We start from the raw sequence: 21123 nt of genomic DNA, 5'->3' as shown, positions 1-21123 counted from the left end.
GCTGGTAATGAATGAATAGTGAAATGTAATTATGAACTCTATGTAAACTTTCTGCCGGTTACTCAAAAAAGTCAACTTTTTCCCAAAATAGAATTATTTCCAAATTCACCTGTAACAGTTCTCTGGCTGAACCCCTTTTCTCCACATCCATCTCCAAACATCGATTTAAGAAATCCCGAAATATGGGGGAAAGTTTCTCTGGGTTTTGAAGTTCTGGAGTTCCATTAGTCGCTATCAGGTACAAGGCCTAAGAATAGAAGAACAACTCTGACATACTTAAGACAGCTCAACAAGTTAGAGAGTACTTTAAACTTTATGGATCTCTTACGTATTTAAAGACAATTGTCATACACACTAAAGTGTGGTTATTATTTCTACCCATTTCGATTAGATATTTTTCACTTTATTTTTAGATGTTACATTTCCCTGACTTCTTTTTCAAAATTATCTTCACCTTTTTCTTTTTTTGGATTATAAATACATACTGACAAATAAAACTACCACTATAATAAAATGGTATAAAGAAAAATGACCACAATCCCACCATCCACATATAGTATCCCATTTATCTTTCTTAAGATTTTTTTTCCAAGTCATACCACATTTCAAAACAATGGGATTTGTTGAAACTGCTTTAAGAAATTTTAAATTAGCTATATCTATATAGCTATAGATGAACAGGTGGAACACGTAGGATTTTTAAGGCAATGAAGATACTCTTTAAGATACTTTTATAATGGACACGTTATTCAGTATACATTTGTCCAAACCCACGACATATGACATCAAGAGTGAACCCTAATGTAAACTATAGACTCTGGATGATAATGATGTGTCAGTGTAGGTTCAATGATGGTAAGAAATGTACCCTCTGTGAGGGATGGTGATAATGGGGGAGGTTATGCATGTGTAGGGGGAGAGGGCATATGGGAAATCTCTGTACTTTTCTCTCAATATTGCTGTGAACATGAAACTGCTCTAAAAAAACAAAGTCTTAAAAAAAAAAAAAGAAACAAAACTAGCTATACCCCACCCTCATCATCACTATCAATAATAACAGATTAGATCTACAAAATTATTTTAATGGCTGAATTGAATAGTGTCTTATTATATGGGTGCTTCATAATTTAGTCAATCCCCTTTGGAAAATCCTTGTATTCTTTATGTAATTCTCTGACTATTTTCTTTGAATTCCTAGAAATGGAATTTAAAAAAAAAAACGCTCAATAGACTTTTTAAAAGAAGTTTTAGATGTACAGAAAATTGAGCAGATAGTACACAGCTCCCATATACCACCCCTACACACATACACACACACACACACACACACACACACACACACACACACACAGAATTCCCCCATTATTAAAATCATACATTAGTACGGTACACTTTGTTACAAGTGATGAACCAATACTGACACACTTTCACTAAACAGAAGTCTGTAGTTTACACTGGGGTTCACTCTTTGTATTGCACAGTTCTATGGGTTTTGACACACGTACACTGTCATGCAACTACCATTATAGTATCACACAGAATACTTTCACTGCCCTAAAAATTCCCTGTGTTCCACCTATTGGTTATTATGAATAATGCTGCCATGAACATTTGTGTACAAGTTCTTGGGTGGATGAATGCTTTTAATTCTCTTTGTTATTTACCTAGCAGTGGAACTGCCAAGTCACATGGTAACTCAAAGTTAATTTTTACAGGAACTGTCAAACTGTTTTCCAAAGTGCTGTACCATTTTACATTTCCACTAGCAGTGTATGAGAGTTCCAATTTCTTCACATTCTCACCAACACTTATCATTGTCTGCCTTTTTGATTACAGTCATTCTAGTAAGGGTGAAGTGATCTTGTTGAGGCTTTGATTTGCATTTCCTTATTAACTACTGATATTGAGTCATATATGATAATTTAAAAGAAGTAAAAGATAAAAGAGAAAGAAAGAAAGATGGAACTCTCCACCTCAGCTGCTGGAATATGTACATAACTGTTTAAAATCTACTGACTTCATCTGTTTCTCAGAACCCTCACTCTTTTGTTTGAATATGGGCTTTAACATTGCCATCTACACAGGCTTCTCATAGATGTGATCCTGCTTTCCTCTTTGTACCTGGGGGTACAGAGGCCAAGGTTCAAAGTCAAAAACCTGAAGGATATATCTAGAGCCCCTTAATTCTGCAGAAAAGTGACCGAATTCTTACTTATGTGCAAATTTAGAAACCACACAGCTTACCAAAAATTTACAAACTCTTTACCTAACACAGTCAACTCAATAAGCCAGAAGCAAATCATTTTTAGACGTAGAGTGAGGGCAGAGACTAGGTTTTATCAACTTCGTATCCTAAATTCTTGGCCAGTGCCTGGCAAAAGCAAGGTCTAAATAAATGATTTAAAGAAAATTATTTTTCTTAAAACAAGGCTGATGCTTAATTGGTCTTACCCTCAAAGGATTTTCATTGAGATATGGAGGCTCTCCTTCTACCATCTCAATAGCCATAATACCCAGAGACCAGATGTCAACCTTAGGGCCATAAGCTTTCCGTGTAACCACCTCTGGTGCCATCCAGTATGGCGTTCCAACCATAGTACTTCGCTTGCTCTGCTCAGGGGTGATCTGGGCACAGAAACCAAAGTCAGCTATAAAACAAAACAAAACACCTTGAGTTAATGGTGTCCGTGGGTTGTTTAAGAGTTTACTTAATATGATTTAACTAATTACATTTGAGTATTCAGACTCTTAATTTTTAAGAAAGTATTAATAAAGAAAACCAGAATGGGCTTACAAATATTTTGATGATGTTATATACTCTCACTTTTTAACTTTTACTTCCCACAAGTAGAGGGTAAATTATCAGGAAGCCTTTTTTTTTTTTGGCGGTACGCAGGCCTCTCACTGTTGTGGCCTCTCCCGTTGTGGAGCACATGCTCCGGACGTGCAGGCTCAGCCGCCATGGCTCACGGGCCTAGCCGCTCCGCGGCATGTGGGATCTTCCTGGACCGGGGCACAAAGCCGTGTCCCCTGCATCAGCAGGCGGACTCTCAACCACTGCGCCACCAGGGAAGCCCTATCAGGAAGCCTTTTATTCTAAATAATTCTATCCTAAAAATTTTAATAAAGTTGAAAAAGGTCTAAAAGAAAAAGTCACCAAAGCTGGACACCAAAACTATGTCCACTGTGAATCAGGCAAAGGTCAGGAAGTGGAAATTACTTTTGAAGAAAATAAAAAGAAGCTAGAATTAATAATAATAAGCATCCGACTCAGCAGAGAGCCTAGGAAAAGAACATGTTTAACTGCAACTGTACCTACAAGGTCTTCACCAGCATTACTCTATTCCAAGCACCTCATTTTATAACTGAAGAGCAGAATGCCTAATTTAGTACCCAGTATTAATTTAGTGGAAAAGTCAAGATGAGAATCCAGAATTTTTTCCTTCCTTCTACTGTTAAACCCATTCTACTCCATTTGTAAACACTGTTAACATTTAGGTTTGTAAGCTTTAGACTCTTCGTTATGCATTTCCAAATGTACAAATAATACCCGTGAACTAACTGATTTATTTTACCTAGTTAGGATATTTTGTAAACTGCTTTTTAAAACCTAATTTTTTAGATATCTTTCCATATTAGTACATTAACCCACCTCACTATTATAACTACACAACTTCACGGAACATAAAAATACCATAATGTATTTAACCATTTCTGTACTACGAGACATTTAAGATATTGTTGGACTTTATTTACAAGGTTGCAGAGAACATTTTTGTACTTATTGCTGTACATATGTTCAGTAATTCTATAGGAGAGAATCCTAAAAGAGCAATTGTTAGGTCAAATCATAACATTTACAGCTAAAATGAGTGCTTGTAACTGTTCCAAGTATAATACCTCATAAGAATTAACATACCTCATGATAATTTTATGAGACAGGCATATTTACTACTGTTATGATTTCCATTTTACAAATGGAGAAACTGAGGCATACATATTTTTAGATAACTTATCCAAGATCATTCATCTAGTAAGTGGCAGAGCCATGGTAACATATTAACCAAAAAAGTCAAATTTAGTTACCTGTGTATCCACCAAAAGTGTATGAGAATGTCAATTTCTAGTTTTCCCACTAAAATTACAATTATTAACTATATATTCTGACTATCTGACAGAACCTGGGTCCCCTTTTCTTGTGGTTGAATAACCTTTGGAGTATCTATCTTAAAAAAGGAGATGTTGAAAAAGGAGCCAAACTCTCTAGGCAAACAGAAGAAAAAGTTTTTGGTCTCCTGATCTAAGAAATGCCTTGAATTTTGCATAGTTGGAGAAACCTCAGTAGAAGGTCTTCTTGAATCCTCCAGAGGACATGGTTGGAACTGAGATTATAGCCAGCAGAGGAAAGGAGTTTTTGGGTTTTTTTTCCATGACTCTACCATGTCTGATACAGAAGTTAATTAGGGAAAGAGGTTTACACATGGTTTTTTTCAGACCTTGTCATCTCTGACATAACGGTCATACAGCCCTCCCCCAATTAGGCCACCATCTACCAAATCCAGAGAAAGATGAACAGCATAATGACAAAAACCTACCCCAACAGGTAGCAGAGATAAATCCAAGTTTATGTTTGGAAGACAGCACCAACATTATAATAGTCCCAGACACTGTTCCTCAATGCTTTACATTTTTACTACTCAGAAGAATTCTCTGAGATAGGTACTGTTATTTTCCTTATCATACAAATGAGAAAATGGACACAAAAAGAGATTACGTAACTCACCCAAAATTATTCAGCAAGTAGTAGCAGATCCGCTATTTAAACTCAAGCTGTCCAGCTGACAGTCCATATCTTTTTACTACTATTCTCCCCCACTGCATGTATTGTCATAAAAATGTTAATAGCAGAAGAGGGTTTTTACTTAAACAAAAGGCAGAAAATTATAAGTAACATATAAATGTTATTTATTCACTTGTTACTCACTAAGTTTAACAGATCCTTCCATGCCCAAAAGCACATTGTCACTTTTGATGTCTCTGTGGATCACTTGATTAGCATGTAAAAACTCCAATGCCTGTAAACACTGAACAGGAGAAAAACACCTATCAATGAAACAGTCCCTGAAAAGTCTAAGGGAAGTTCACATACACTATTTATGACCTGAGCACCACCTCTAGTAACCAGCAGAAGATACTCTAATAATACATTTATGAAGAAAAAAATCCTGTCACATGCAGTTGTGAAAATAAGACACCTAAAATAATTAGATCCCCCTCTTCCCACTCTCTGCTCTTATCCAGAGACAATTATTATATAATGTCTTATCTAGGCCTATTTCTGCCACAGATTATTTAATACCATAGAATATCACTTAGTCTTCAATATTCTCATTTATGAAATGGTGGGTGGGTCTACATGATTTCTAGGCCTGCTCAGGTTTAAATGCCTAAAGGTATGCAGCACTTGGTAAATATGCACAAGGCTTTTTAGAAATCATTTCAACAGTAAAGGATAAACTTATCATTTCCATTTGAATCTGAAATATGCCAAAGTCTAATCAATGTAAGCCACTGCGGGTCTGGTTCTCTCCAGCCGTTCAATGCTATGTAAAATGTTTTCTTCATTTCTTCTATGGTAGGTTTTACATAAAGCTATACCCACACCCTAGACACCAGTGATGATCCTGGACACCACTTCCGTCTTATGCCATATTTCAGAAAGCACTGAGTCAAAAGAGCAGAAGAACTACTCTTACTTCCTTAAAAACAAGAATGAAATTCAATTTAAAAAATCTGCTTGCTGTGTTTTTTTAATGTAAACTGAGTATAAATTGTAACTTGGAAAAAGTTGTTTTTATTTCTTAACCCCACTAAAGTAGAACAACAAGTAAAGTCTGTACATCATTAATAACAAAAATCTCACTCAAAATAATCTACTATTCAAAGAAAAAAACCAGATTAACTGTGTATTACTGCAATACATTTACCAAGCATTTAAGCAGATTCCTGAAAAGAACAAATCCCCAGAAAAATACTTGTGTAAACAAATAGAAACAAATGTTATCACAATTAGAGGAACTACTAAAATAATCTTATATTGATTATGAAAAAATTATTAGAAAAACAAGTATAAATAGATAAATCCTTAAGTTTTTATCAGCTTTTAAGTGATCAAACATTCTTTGTTAAGGGATATATTATTGTTTCCCTCCTGAAAGAGTCAAGAGGGCTCCCCTTAGGTGAAGCATAATTACATTAGAATTAAAAGTTTCAAAGAATAGTTTTTAAAAAACACCTAATAAAAGCTGAAAAAGGAAAAACATCACATATACTGTTCTTACATGAACAAAGTTTATAATTTACTTATAATTCACTGTAAAAATGCTGAAAGCCAAACCACAGGAAACGTAATAGTCGTAAGAACTTTTACAATTTTGTCCTTTGTGACAATGATTCCTAGGGTACTCGAAGAAAGTACTGTTGCAGTTTTAATGACAATAAGCAAATCATTAACCTAAGTCTCATCTGTAGGAAAAGATTACATGGAAGAAAGAAAGGCTCATTTTTGGCTTAGGTCTAGGCAATGTGGCAGAATTCTACTAGCCTAAGCAAACAGTATGTCTCAAATTCATTAATGAATATCATCTCATTGGTCACCTTTAAAGAGATCGATAAGGCCACAAGTAAACTTATTAATTAATACTTAGGGTGAAGATGTGTACCACTTTGTCCTTGTTTCCACTGTTGAGTGGTGTATTTTTAATGGCACTCCCTCTCACCCTTAAAAGTATCCTGCTTGGATAATAACTAAAAATTTGCTTCTTTTCACATCCTGTTAACCACATTGTTACTGTAACTTTTCAAAAAGGGAGCAAACTCACCTCTCTGCATACAGCAGCAATCTGTGCTTCATCCATGCAGGTCTCTGTTACAACATCAGTAAGTGATCCCCCAGCGAGGTACTCCATTACCACAAACAATTCGTCTCCCACCAGGTAACTAAAAAAAAGAACATACAAAATACATTCACACTTTCACTTTTTCTAAACACGTGGCACTCTATATTGAAGAATTCAAATGTTAGGAATCCTAATTAAAAAAACTAGAAAGCTGGTAGCTTTGATAGCTGGGAAGAAAACTGAAGAGTTGCTATGGAACAGCACACAAAAAAAAATACCTGAGGGTCATTATGATTTTCCCAAATCACTTTAAAATTTTGCCTACAATTCTAACTTGAGTGTTTATTCCAATTCAAATAACCTTGTATGGCAGGAATGATTTGTCCTTTTTTACAGATGAAGAGATGGAGGCTTGGAAAGGCTAAGTAACTCATCCAAGGTCACACAGCCAGTAAGTGCCAGAACAAGAACCTGAAGCCAAGCACAACTGATTCCAAAGCTTATGACTTATTTTAACCACCATGCTTTACTGACTTGAAATACTATTTTAAAAAGCAGAGAAATGTACCTGGAAAGTTTTTTTCTATGAACATGGTCCCCAGAGCTAGCCCTAAAGTCTAAAAATGTGTTTTCTTTTAACCCATTCAAAACAAATTTAAATATGGAAATTAAAAAAAAATCACCTATGATTCCCTATCTCCAATATAATCACTACTATAATTTTCATTTGTTTTTCTACAATTCTTCTTTCATTCACATATATGTAACTGCTTTAAAAAAAAAACAGATGTAAGGTAATTCCCTGGCGGTCCACTGGTTAGGACTCTGAGCTCTCACTGCCTAGGGCTCGGGTTCAAGCCCTGGTTGGGGAACTAAAATCCCATATGCCACATGGTGCGGCCAAATATAAAAAAATTTAAAAATTAAAAAAATAAAAAATGTAAGATACATAATTTTCTCTTCTACTTTTTGTTCTCCTATTTAACATCAATTCCTAAATTAAGTGAGGTTTTGATAAACATGCTATTTGCCCATGAAAGACAAAATTTGAAATCAAAATTGACTTGAAAGTTTAAAAACTGTGTGGCTGGTCACCTCTGTCAGTCAAGACATGAATCATAGCCAACGTTTCCTTAATGTTTCTGCTTCTGATCATTTGTAATTCATATGAGCACCAGCAGCAATGTCCTTCATTTAACTGCCTTCTCTCACTTGCCAAGTGACAGCTATGTAGAAAAAGGACCTTCTAAACTGTAATATGCTATTTTTACCTCTCCTCCTCCTTCAAGTTTATTTTTCAGTGTTGACACTCAACCTTAGTCTAACTAAACTGGCTAGCCCCCAAAACCATGAGACTTAAAATTTCAACATTTTTCTCCCAATGTTTAAGAAATATTTATATTTACCTGTCTAAGAAGTTAACTATGTTGGGATTCTTTAATTCTTTCATCACCAGAATCTCATTAATGATCAATTCCTTCTTTGGCTGTTTCTGTAAGTTAATCTGCTTAATAGCAACCTATGATGGAAACAGGAAAAAAAAAAGTCAGAACAAGTTTCCTAATACTCTTAGAAAATTACAAACACAGATCAGTTAATAATCTAATTTATTACATACATACTATACGATGAGATTATAATTTACTCATAGGCAGTACTTTAACTTCCACACTGCCTATGCACAATTCTTTGTAATACACAGAGCTTAAATATTTTTAGATTTCTCTTGAAATCTAAATGCAAGGTCAGCCCAGTGCCAGGAATTAATCCTTTTTTCATCCCAAGCTGGGAAAATAATTTTTAAAATATTTATTTATGAAACCAAACACATAATTACTTCTTTTTTCCCCTCAATAAGGAAAGTGCTATAAAATTACCTAGAGTAATTCTTTCAACATATTCAACTGCAAGAAATTCCTTACTGATTATTCACAGGCAGATCTAGTTTCTTCCCATATTAAAAGCTAATGGTAACACCCAGAAGTATGAAAAAGTAGCTACCTCTTGTCCCAATGCCACATCAGTAGCAGTGAAAACTGTGCCAGAAGCCCTAGGGAAAAAAAGACATAACCAGATTTAAGGTTTCGAAATCATTCTCATTTATAACATCCAAAGACTTTATACTCAGAACAACTAAAAAGAGGTTAAAGAACGTTTAAGACTAAACATCTTTAAAAGAAGTAAAAGCAAAAACAAAGGGGGAAAAAATAAGAAAAAGAGGCAATTCTTGAGGCCAAAACTTATGTTAGAAATTTGTCATAAATTTCAGATCTACAAAAATACAGAAAAAAGATAAAGAAAAGAAAGAAAAAAGTCACATATACTCATGGATCCACTGCCCTGTTTAAGAAACAAAGAACTACAAATAAATTTGAAGGTTCTTATGTGCCCTTTCCAAAGGCATCCTACCTCCTCCCTAAAGTAATCTATATTGGGTATTTATTCTGTATTTGATGTGCATCATTTACATGTATTTCTCTATACTTTATACTCTATACTTTCAATAGCGGTGTGTACCGCTATAGAAAATGTTTCACATAATTTTTTTTTTTTTTTTTTTTTGTGGCACGCGGGCCTCTCACTGTTGTGGCCTCTCCCGTTGCGGAGCACAGGCTCTGGACGCGCAGGCTCAGCCACTCCGCAGCATGTGGGATGTTCCCAGACCAGGGCACGAACCCGTGTCCCCTGTATCGGCAAGCGGACTCTCAACCACTGCGCCACCAGGGAAGCCCCAATTTTTTAACTTCATATAAATGATTTCATTTTATGTATTTTCCTATAATTTGCTTTTTTAATTCAACACTGGATTGGGGATGGTCATCCATATGGATAGGTGTTATCCTTGTTCACTTGTAATTATTACATATATTATCCAGTATACTATTTACAATTTATCCATTCTCAGGCAGAAGAATATTAACATGATTTTCAATTTCTTGTTATTAAAACCAGTGCCGTAAGTGAATTTGGTTTTTAAAAAGAAATTCATAAGGAAGTTTTCAAAAAGACTCAAGCTCACTTTCTAAACTGACAGAACACTTTCCAGAGATTAATAACATTAAAAATTCAAGATGTTCATTTGCTCCCAAGCAACAGAAAAAAAGATTTCAGTTAGCATAGTTTAAAAATACAAATTATTGGGAATTCCCTGGAGGTGCAGTGGTTAGGACTCCACGTTTCCACTGCAGGAGGCCTGGGTTCAGTCTCTGCTCAGGGAACTAAGATCCCATGAGCCATGTGGCACAGCCAAAAAATAATAATAATAATTTTTTAAAAAATACAAATGATTGAACACAATCAGAAGATCAGTAGAATTAAATATCCATACTTAATGATGTGATTAAAATGCAGGTTTTTAAAACTATAATCCTGTAGTAAATTTTCTTACTGTCTTTTAAATATTTGCCAGGCAATTTTCCCACCCATCTAATTTCTTATCACCAACGCAAAATAACACTTAAGAAGAAACAATGCACAATCACTGCTAAGTAGTACAGTATTTTAATAGCATCTAGAAATAAACGCATTACTTATTTACACAAATCCAAGGATACTACTCATAGAATACCAGAAGTGCTCAATGTCAGCAGGCAAAAGAGATATCATGCTGGGCACCCAGGAAATAATGAATATTCTGGTAATACAGTCACAAATACTTACCCTTGCCCAATTTTTTCATATCTTGTGTATTTTTTCTTAGGGTCACCTATGCTTACAATAGTTCCTATTTTAAACAAAAACAACAAGAAGTTGGAAACTCAGTCAAGCATTTAAAAATTGTAAACTAATTCTGGTAACATTATTTCTTTTAATAACCTCCACTGATTTTAGAAGTTTTCAAACATAACACTAAGTTTCAAAAATAATGTCTGTTTCAAACACTGAAGAAACAATTAACAAAAATAAAAAAGTATCAGAAGCAAGAAGACACATTATTTCCACTAGGTTAGACCTCCTAACTAATGTCTTGATTATCCCACCTCCTCAAAATGACCACGTTTTAGAATGACCAACCGTACTAGTTTTCTTGAGACTAAGGGGGTTTTAGGATTGTGGCATGTTCAGTCTTAAAACTGGTAAATTCCCGGGGAAAGGAAAAGTTGGTCATCCTACTTATCATACTCCACTGAAATGTACTAAACTAATGATAAGTTATAAAACTACTTACTATGAGAAAAAATATTTATATATATATATAAAATACCCAAATGAAAAACCCTAAATGGCTTTTCTGACTCTTCTCGTATATCTTATATCTTTCAATATATTTAGGAAATCACTTATTACTATAAACATTACTCTAATGTGAACTAATCATACATCTGTTTTAGGAAAGTTCACTATGTCACAACTAAGAAACAGGTTTTATTTTACTTTATTTAACTTTTAATTTTACATTGGAGTATAGCTGATTAACAATGTTGTGATAGTTTCAGGTGCACAGCAAAGGGACTCAGCCATACATATACATGTATCCACTCTCCCCCAAACTCCCCTTCCATCCAGGCTGCCACGTAACATTGGGCAGAGTTCCCTGTGCTATACAGTAGGTCTTTGTTGGTTATACTTTTTTTTTTTTAATTAAAAAAAATTTTTTTAATTTTGCTTGTGTTGGGTCTTCGTTGCTACGCGAGGGCTTTCTCTAGTTGTGGTGAGCGGGGGCTACTCTTTGTTGCGGTGCACAGACTTCTCATTGCTGTGGCTTCTCTTGTTGTGGAGCACGGGCTCTAGGAGTGCAGGCTTCAGTAGTTGTGGCACGCAGGCTCAGTAGTTGTGGCACATGGGCTTAGTTGCTCCGTGGCATGTGGGATCTTCCCGGACAACTGATCGAATCCATGTCCCCTGAATTGGCAGGCGGATTCTAAACCACTGTACTACCAGGGAAGTCCCTGGTTATCCATTTTAAATATAGCAATGCCTACATGACAATTCCAAACTCCCTAACTATCCTTTCCCCCATTCTTCCCCCCTGGTAACCGAAAGTTCATTCTCTAAGTCTGTGAGTCTGTTTCTGTTTTGTAAATAAGTTCATTTGTATCATTTCTTTTTAGATTGCCCATATAAGGGATATCATATGATATTTCTCTTACTTACTTCACTCAATATAACAATCTCTAGGTCCATCCGTGGTGCTGCAAATGGCATTATTTCATTCTTTTTAATGGCTGAGTAATATTCCATTGTATGTACGTACCACATCTTCTTTATCCATTCCTCTGTCGATGGACATTTAGGTTGCTTCCATGTCTTGGCTATCATAAACAGTGTTCCAATGAACACTGGGGTGAATGCACCCTTTCGGACCATGTTTTTCTCCAGGTATACGCCCAGGAGTGGGACTGTAGTGTCATGTGGTAGCTCTACTTCCAGGTTTTTAAGGAACTTCTATACTGTTCTCCATAGTGTTGTTCCAATTCACATTCCCACCAACAGTGTAGGAGGGTTCCCATCTCTCCGCACCCTCTCCAGCATTTATTGTTTGTGGATTTTTTGATGAAAGCCATTTTTGACTGGTGTGAGGTGATATCTCATTGTAGTTTTAACTTGCATTTCTCTAATAATTAGTGATGTTGAACATCTTTTCATGTGTCTCTCGGCCACCTGTGTCTTCTTGGAGAAATACCTATTTAGGTCTTCTGCCCATTTTTTGATTGGGTTGTTTGTTCTAATATTAAGCCTCACGAACTGTTTGTAAATTTTGGAGACTAATCCCTTGTTAGTCACATCATTTGCAAATATTTTCTCCCAATCTGTGGGTTGTCTTTTCGTTTTGTTTATGGTTTCCTTTGCTGGGCAAAAGCTTTTGAGTTTAATTAGGTCCCGTTTATTTTTGTTTTTATTTACATTATTCTGGGAGACAGATCGAAAAAGATATTGTTGCAATTTATGTCAGAGAGTGTTCTGCTTATGTTTTCCTCTAGGAATTTTAGAGTGTCCAGTCTCACATTTAGGTCTTTAATCCATTTTTGAGCTTATTTTTGTATATGGCGCTAAAGAATGATCTAATTTCATTTTTTTACACGTAGCTGTCCAGTTTTCCTGCAACCATTTGTTTAAGAGACTGTCTTTCCACCATTGTGTAGTCTTGCCTCCTTTGTTGTAGATTAATTGATCACAGGTGCATGGGTTTATTTCTGGGCTTTCTATCCTGTTCCACTGATCTATATTTCTATTTGTGTGCCAGTACCATACTGTTTTGATGACTGTAGCTTTGTAGTATAGTCTGAAGTCAGGGAGCCTGATTCCTCCAGTTCCGTTTTTCCTTCTCCAGATTGCCTTGGCTATTTGGGGTCTTTTGTGTCTCCATACAAATTTTATGATTTTCTTGTTCTAGTTCTGTGAAAAATGCCATTGGTAATCTGATAGGGATTGCAATGAATCTGTAGATTGCCTTGGGTAGTATAGTCATTTTGACAATATTGATTCTTCCAATCCACGAACATGGTGTATCTTTCCATCTGTTTGTCTTCTTTGATTTCTTTCATCAGCGTTGTATAGTTTTCGGAGTACAGGTCTTTTGTCTCCTTAGGTAGGTTTACTCCTAGGTATTTTATTCTTTTGATGCAATGGTATATGGGATTGTTTCTTGAACTTCTCTTTCTGATCTTTCGTTGTCAGTGTATAGAAATGCAACAGATTTCTGTGTATTAATTTTGTAACCTGCAACTTTACCAAATTCATTGATTAGCTCTAGTAGTTTTCTGGTAGCATCTTTAGGATCTACTATGCATACTATCATGTCATCTGCAAACAGTGACAGTTTAACTTCTTGTTTTCCAGTCTGAATACCTTTTATTTCTTTTTCTTCTCTGACTGCTGTAGCTAGGACTTCCAAAACTATGCTGAATAATAGTGGTGAGAGTGGACATCCTTGTCTTGTTCCTGATCTTAGAGGAAATGCTTTCAGCTTTTCACCATTGAGTGTGATATTAGCTCTAGGTTTGTAGTATATGCCCTTTATTATGTTGAGCTATGTTCCCTCTATGCCCACTTTCTGGAGAGTTTTTTATCATATATGTGTGCCGAATTTTGTCAAAAGCTTTTTCTGCATCTGTTGAGATGATCATATGGTTTTTATTCTTCAATTTGTGGGTGTGGTGTATCACACTGCTTGATTTGTGGATATTGAAAAATCCTTGCATCCCTGGGATAAATACCAATTGATCATGGTGTATGATACTTTTACAGTATTATTGGATCTGGACTGCTACTATTTTGTTGATTATTTTTGCATCAGTGATATGTTCATCAGTGATACTGGCTGTAATTTTCTTCTTTTGTGGTATCTTTCTCTGGTTTTGGTGTCAGGGTGATGGTGGCCTCACAGAATGAGTTTAAGAGTTTTCCTTCCTCTGCAATTTTTTGGAACAGTTTCAGAAGGACAGGAGTTAGCTCTTCTGTAAATGTCTGATGGAATTCGCCTGTGAAGCCATCAGGTCTTGGACTTTTGTTTGTTGGGAGTTTTTAAATCACAGTTTCAATTTCAGTGCTTGTGATTGGTCTGTTCATATTTTCTATTTCTTCCTGGTTTAGCCTTGGAAGGTTGTATTTTTCTAAGAATTTGTCCATTTCTTCCAGGTTGTCCATTTTATTGGCATACAGTTGCTTGTAGTAGTCTCTTATGATCCTTTGTATTTCTGTGGTGTCCGTTGTAACTTCCCCTTTTTCTTTTCTAATTTTATTGATTTGAGTCCAGTCCCTTTTTTTCTTGATGAGTCTGGCTAAAGTTTATCAATTTTGTTTATCTTTTCAAAGAACCAGCCTTTAGTTTTATTGATCTTTGCTACTGTCTTCTTTGTCTCTATTTCATTTATTTCTGCTCTGATCTTTATGATTTCTTTCCTTCTACTAACTTTAGGTTTTGTTTGTTCTTCTTTCTCTAGTTGCTTTAGGTGTAAGGTTAGGTTGTTTGTTTGAGATTTTTCTTGAGAAACAGATTTTAAAATTAGGATATCGTACATAAAACTCTAACTTATATTCGTATTAACAGTAAGTCAAAACATGAGAAAACCACACTAAATTTTCACTTAAACTTTCACTAGGTAAAAAGAGAGAGGGGCATATCAAAGAAATTCACAGATATAATCCAGTTTTACATAGGTACCCAACCTCAAGCCTACTGCCAATACATAATATTTTTCCTTGATCCCTCTAGGTCAGTATCCTTTATTACTAAAGTTGCTATAGACTTGTAGTGAGAATGTTATTGCTACCCTCTCTGGCACTGTGTGTATTATTTCCAGTGCTTGATCCAGGCCAATGATAGCTGATGGATGAAAAAGGAGAAGAGAAAAAAATATATTTTATGCTTACACATATTAACTATATAGGCCATTTTGTTTAGTTATTTAGGGGCATATTTTATTCTACAGGTGTGCATAAATATATACAAACTTCCTTTGATAAAGTTTCCAACTAGGACCCATAGATTTGGCCCTTTGAGAAGTATTGCTCCCCAAGGTACTGACTATTTTGCAAAGATGCTGCTCACTAGCCAGCACATAATAATAAGAAAGCAAAGAACAGTATTATTTTGGCTTTACTACATTAATTGAAGCTGTTGTTCCTAAAAGAAAACAATTTATTTTTTATGTCTTAAGCCAACATATAAGACATAAATCAAGATCCACCTGGGCCAAATGTTTCAGGGGCTGTTAACAATTTAAGAATAATGTAAAATGTAGTTAACATACTTAATTTCTCCATAATCTCTTCATCTGTCATTTTGGCCTTCTTTTTCTGTTTGTCTGAAGTCTTGGCACCACTATCAACATTAGAATCACCAACTGGTGCAGGAATAGGATCAATTACAGACCGTGTATAAATCTGCAGAGAAACAGTTAATTACCGAGACTTGAGGAAAAATATTTTTAGGTATTCTTACTGGCACACTGTTCAGTTCTTTGATTTTTGACAAAAACTAAGTTGTCCTCAGTGTTCTAAAGAATGAGAATAGTATTTTCAGACTTGTCTTATGAAAGACTGGTAACTAAGATGCAATGTGAAACATTTTTCTTTGGCACGTCATGTATATATTTTAAAAGTCTGTCTAGCAAAACAGCAGATCTGTGTATGAAATTTAAGTGTAACCAGATTGAAAATAATATGCCAGAAATGAAGCAAAAAGAAGTACAAGTTAAAAGTCATATTTTTTCTACAAGAGAGAAATAAGGAGCAAAGAAACCCTGATGTTGAAATAACTATTATTAATTTCCACAAAATTTTTTTATACAAATATAATATCTACCATTTCATTTCAAACAGCCAGTTCTAAGTGGTAAAGAAAATAGAGCTCTCTACCATTAGATGAGGATCCATTGGCAGTCCTTGGAGCCTTACCCGCCTATTGTGCCAACACTTCATCATGCTCCCTGGACTTTATTTGTATTAGTACAGGGAGAGGGACAGGACTCTTTCTGTCTCTATCTAAGGTTTTTATTATTAAAATTCTCCCATATCTGTTAGAAACTTCACTCTCGGCAGCCTCTTGAATGATACCAAGGCTTTAAGAGAAATGTTAAATGGGAGTTAAATACGTACTTTGGATAAAAGGTAAGATCCAAGTTTTAGATACAGTACTTTTCTGCACTGAGATAAACAGAAAGAGGCAGAGAAACAGATGAGTTCTCTGGAACAGATGGTGTAATACAGAAAGAAAACAAAATGAGAAAAGTATTTTAACTTTTAAAGAATCCATTCGGTTTTAATTTTCAAAAAACTAGTTTTTTGATGAGTGGTGTTTAGGTAAAGATCTCCTAGTCAAATATCTGATATTAAAACATTTTAAGCCTGAGGACTTTTAAAAAATTAATCACTGGAAGTTAAATACAGACTGCTTTTTAAAACACACAGACACACACAACCCAATTCACTAATCAGAAACTCACTGATTTTGTATGATCTGGTCGTGGGGCAATAACAGGAGGAGGAGTCTCTTCATCATCATCGTCTTCTTCTGTTACTACTGCTGTTTCCGAACCCTTGGTATTCAGCTGCATTTATCACAGGAGCGAAGTGAGGAAGACAAGTCAAATATGGCTATCTCTCTTTTTCACCATACTTGAAAAAATATTTAATAGCTCATTTCAAAGCAATAAAACCTCACTGGTTCTAATCTAATCATTTAAAAAGTAAAGGTAGGGGCTTCCCTGGTAGCGCAGTGGTTTAGAGTCCACCTGCCAATGCAGGGGACACAGGTTCGTGCCCCGGTCCGGGAAGATCCCACATGCCGCAGAGCGGCTAGGACCATGAGCCATGGCCGCTGAGCCTGCACGTCTGGAGCCTGTGCTCCACAATGGGAGAGGCCACAACAGTGAGAGGCCCACATACCACAAAAAAAAAAAAAAAAAGTAAAGGTAATTCTATATGTTACAGAAAAGTTTATGAAACAAATGTATACAGTAAATACCAAGTATTCTTAAGAGGGAATTCATACCTTTTATAGAGAATTTTATACCGTTTTAACAAGCCCAAAAAGTAAACAATCATTTCATTTGTTACGACCAAAAACAAAAATCCTCTGGACTTTGTATAAGTCAGAGATTTCTGGCTATTTAAAACAGCTAGATTCACCAGAAGTTGTGACTAACAAAGCAAAAGAGGAAGGCATTATCCTTTATACAGAGCTTATTATATGCTAGGTGTATGCTAAGTAGGTACTTTACATGTTATTACATATAGTCTTCAAATAACTCCAGGAGACTGTGTCCTCCTAACTGAGGAATTGAAAATAAAATAGCTACTGTTTGCAAGAGGTATTTGTGCTTACATGATAACTTAGATAAAGTTTCAGACAACTCTGAAGAGTCTGACAGGCTTCTATTGTTCAGTATATTTCCATAGTCTATATTCAGTAGGATGATGCCAGAGGAAAATGCTGGCAAGTTCTTTGTGTTCATGTTTATATATGGAAACATTAACAAAAGTAGCTAAACTGCTCTAAAGATCATAAGCTTTAGTTACTTTAAGCATCACCTGAGGAAATTCTATTTGCTTAATATGGCTTCCTCAAATAATCAAGTGGCTAGCTAAAAACATATGTCAATATTAAGTAGCTATTTCTGGAGGCTGTAATTGATTTCAGAAAGTAAAATAAAAACTGAGACTTGTTTGGGGTAACTTAAATTAGAACAAGAGCTATAAGAAATAACATATTAACTTACTGCTGGTGTTCCAGACGGGAAGCCATCTTTCTCTGAACACAAAACAGAAAATAATGCTAAGTTAACAATTCAAAAAATAAAACAATTTTATACAATACAAGGAAAAAAAGATAAAGCAGAGCAAGTAAAAAGTTCTTAGACTGATTTCATTTTAAGTTGAATTAAGTCTTGAGAAAAACAATATCAGTATTCAAACAAGAATTTACACATTATAAACCTCAAATTTAATGGAACTCTGTAAATTTGCTAAAAATCATTGAATTGTATACTTCAAGTGGGTGATTTTTGCAGCATGAAATTATACCTTAATAAAAAAATTTTATTTGAAACTATACCTGCATTTCTTAAAATAAGACAGAAGTCTATTCATAATGATATTTTTCTCCAGCAAACTGCCTATCAAGGAACTTAAAGAAACCAACAGTAACTCTGCAAAGGAAAATTACTGACATAAATTTTGATCAGTATGAAAGCAAATCCCTGAAGACAAAACACAGTTCATGAAGACTAAATACCACAATATTCATTCTGGAGTTTAGAAGAGCAAGTTTTGTTTTACCTTTTAAAATGACCAGACACACACACACATGAATATACCATCTCTGTTCAAACACTGATTAAAAAAAAGGTTATTCATTTACACAGACTTAGAAGTTGACAAGAAGACGCAACAGGGAAGACATATGGGAACATATGTTTATGTATGACTGATTCACTTTGTTATAAAGCAGAAACTAATACACCATTGTAAAGCAATTATACCCCAATAAAGATGTTAAAAAAAAAAATAAATTAAAAAAAAAAAAAAAAAGAAGTTGACAAGAAAGTTGGGGACAAATCTGACCTTTTGCTAACGTTGTACTAGACTATGTAAAAAAGGTCAAGATTTACCAAGTGGGCTCTATTTCTTCCTTCAACACAGCCCTTATTTCTATGAGAATGCAATCAAATAAGTACAATTAATTAAAACTAAATGTATGATTTTTAGCTCAATCATATTGTTTTTTACAACTACATGTATGACTTGAGAGGACAGAGAAACATATTAAATAATAACCTGTGATGTAATTAGCAAAATCTACACTGAGGTAAACAGGACAAATGATTCTGTTTCTTTAACAAATAAACTGCAAGAAAAGGAGAGCACGAGAGCAACCAACGTGAGGGAGGGGAAGCCTAAATAATAAGAGATGCAAGAGATACCACAATCAACTGTAATGTATGGGTTTTATTCTAATCCTTATTTGAACAAATAAACTTAAAAAAAACCCCACTATTCTCCAATTCTTACCTGATGATACTCCAATTCTGAGAAAAAATACTTTTAGTTCTAACGCTCATTTTATGTTTATATATGTGATGAGTTTCAATTTTTGAGCAAGCATTTTTTACTTCAAAGTCTGTGCGTTTATATATAGTAAAACCACCTGTCCCACTGACAATAAATATATTTCTAGTACAAACATGCCTATAACTCAGCCTCTTTCCCTTCTATTGCTGAACTCATTCAAAAACAGTAAAGAGAAAAAAACAAACAAAAGGCCCAAACACCCACTTTTGGCAAAACTAAGAGATTAATATAATCCCCAGACTCCAAATTATACATAAGAACTGCCACAATGAGTTTACAAAAGGCAGGATGTATGCAGGGAAAAAAGTAGTTTAGCTTTTTAATTTTTTCAGAAGCAATCTTTTTATCCAGAAGTGCTCCACAACTCTACAATCCCATTTAAGTCAGCCTTTTACCATGGTCTGATGTCTTACCAGGAGGAGTAAAGCTCAGATATTTCTGCTTCACTGTGTTGGAGTCATAGAACTTTAAGACATCCAGCACAGCCTGAGGATTCTTCTTTTGCTCTAGTTTGGTGATATTGGAGGTCTGTAATAATCGAGCCCACTGTTCTGGCATGCCCTAACAAAAAGATATTCAGAAATTAGTTGTTTTGAATTGCTCTAATTAGATCAATTTCCAGAGGAAAGTTAGAAAATATATAAAACAAATCAATCTACATAATTGTAGGTATGACTAAATTCTAAAAAATGTCTGGTTTTCTAAATCTATTTTGCAAATTATAATCAATAGGCTCAGCTCCCTAGGAAAAGAACACATCTAAACACAAACACTTTTGTAAGAAGAGAAAAGCACTAAGAATTCACAGTTAACGTGTGGATGGAAAAGTTAATTTCAAATTTAATACTGAAAGGAAAGGTTTGAGTACTGCTTTATAAATGAGTCTCAACTTGGTAAACTTACAGTGAATTCTCCAGTAACAGCATCAAAGCCAACATGGATGGTGTGCTCAAAATCCGATGGAGGAGAAATTTCTGGCCTTTCCTTCTCTTTCTTCTTACTTCCTAGAGGGCATTAAAAAAAGAACCTCTTTAAATTAAACAAGATTAATAAAGGTACTTATAATCATGTTTATAGTTTTCCCAAAACAGACTAGGAATAAAATTATTCTAAAAAAGAAATTTTCCCTAAAAACATTGGCTGATAGGAAATTGATAAATCAAGTACAGAAACCTATTCTGTCATCAAGGGCCAGGGTTGGGGGAGGGGGGAGGAGGGGGAGGGTGTCAACCTGTGTTCTGCTTAAAGAGGCGCACAGACTGACCCAGCACCAGGCCTGAATAAAAGCCCTCAGGGCAGAAGAGAGAGAGCCCCTTAGATTATCAGTTCTCTCATAAATAAAGAACTACACCTCAGATGCCGAACAATCTGGAAAACAAAGTCTATCAAGTCCTATTTCCAGTGAGCTATACTCATCTAGAAAGAGCAATTTACATTACTATGACTATGGATAATATACACCATATAAACAGTTTACAAGGACCACATCACCTTTCTTGTGCAGCAACTCTTAACTCTTCCTTTTTATTGACATTAATAACTGTTACATTTTAAGATTTCCCAGTTCTTCTGTGGTTCTGCCAATTATTTTTACAACATTGCTGCCACACACCTATCAATAATATTCTCTGTAAATTCAAACACATCAGTTCCTTTTTTTTCCCCACCTAGACACCTTGCTCTCAGATCCTCTTGCTCTAATCTGCAGTAG

The 21123-nt window shown here is 35.1% G+C and overlaps 1 protein-coding gene across 3 annotated transcripts in view; it reads right to left on the bottom strand.

Moving 5' to 3' along the window:
* The window catches only part of PAK2 (p21 (RAC1) activated kinase 2), an 82061-nt gene that overhangs the window by 5548 nt on the left and 55390 nt on the right, over positions 1-21123 (bottom strand). For all 3 annotated transcript variants that reach the window (XR_014326221.1, XM_082839789.1, XM_082839790.1), the window contains exons 3-14: positions 20316-20416; positions 19826-19973; positions 18062-18093; positions 16787-16891; positions 15593-15725; positions 10560-10623; positions 8901-8949; positions 8306-8418; positions 6882-6999; positions 4985-5084; positions 2452-2648; positions 110-247 (exon numbers count right to left, since the gene is read on the bottom strand). Coding sequence is in view for 2 of the 3 variants with exons in the window: in XM_082839789.1 (XP_082695915.1) it covers positions 110-247; positions 2452-2648; positions 4985-5084; positions 6882-6999; positions 8306-8418; positions 8901-8949; positions 10560-10623; positions 15593-15725; positions 16787-16891; positions 18062-18093; positions 19826-19973; positions 20316-20416 (1298 nt within the window). In the remaining variant the exon portion in view is untranslated. The remainder of the gene's footprint in view (positions 1-109; positions 248-2451; positions 2649-4984; positions 5085-6881; positions 7000-8305; positions 8419-8900; positions 8950-10559; positions 10624-15592; positions 15726-16786; positions 16892-18061; positions 18094-19825; positions 19974-20315; positions 20417-21123) is intronic.

Source organism: Leucopleurus acutus, assembly GCF_964270905.1.
Source record: "Leucopleurus acutus genome assembly, chromosome: 5".
Taxonomy (NCBI): domain Eukaryota; kingdom Metazoa; phylum Chordata; class Mammalia; order Artiodactyla; family Delphinidae; genus Leucopleurus; species Leucopleurus acutus.
The sequence above is the reverse complement of the archived record's forward strand: the minus strand, read 5'-3'. Positions and strand labels throughout refer to the sequence as shown.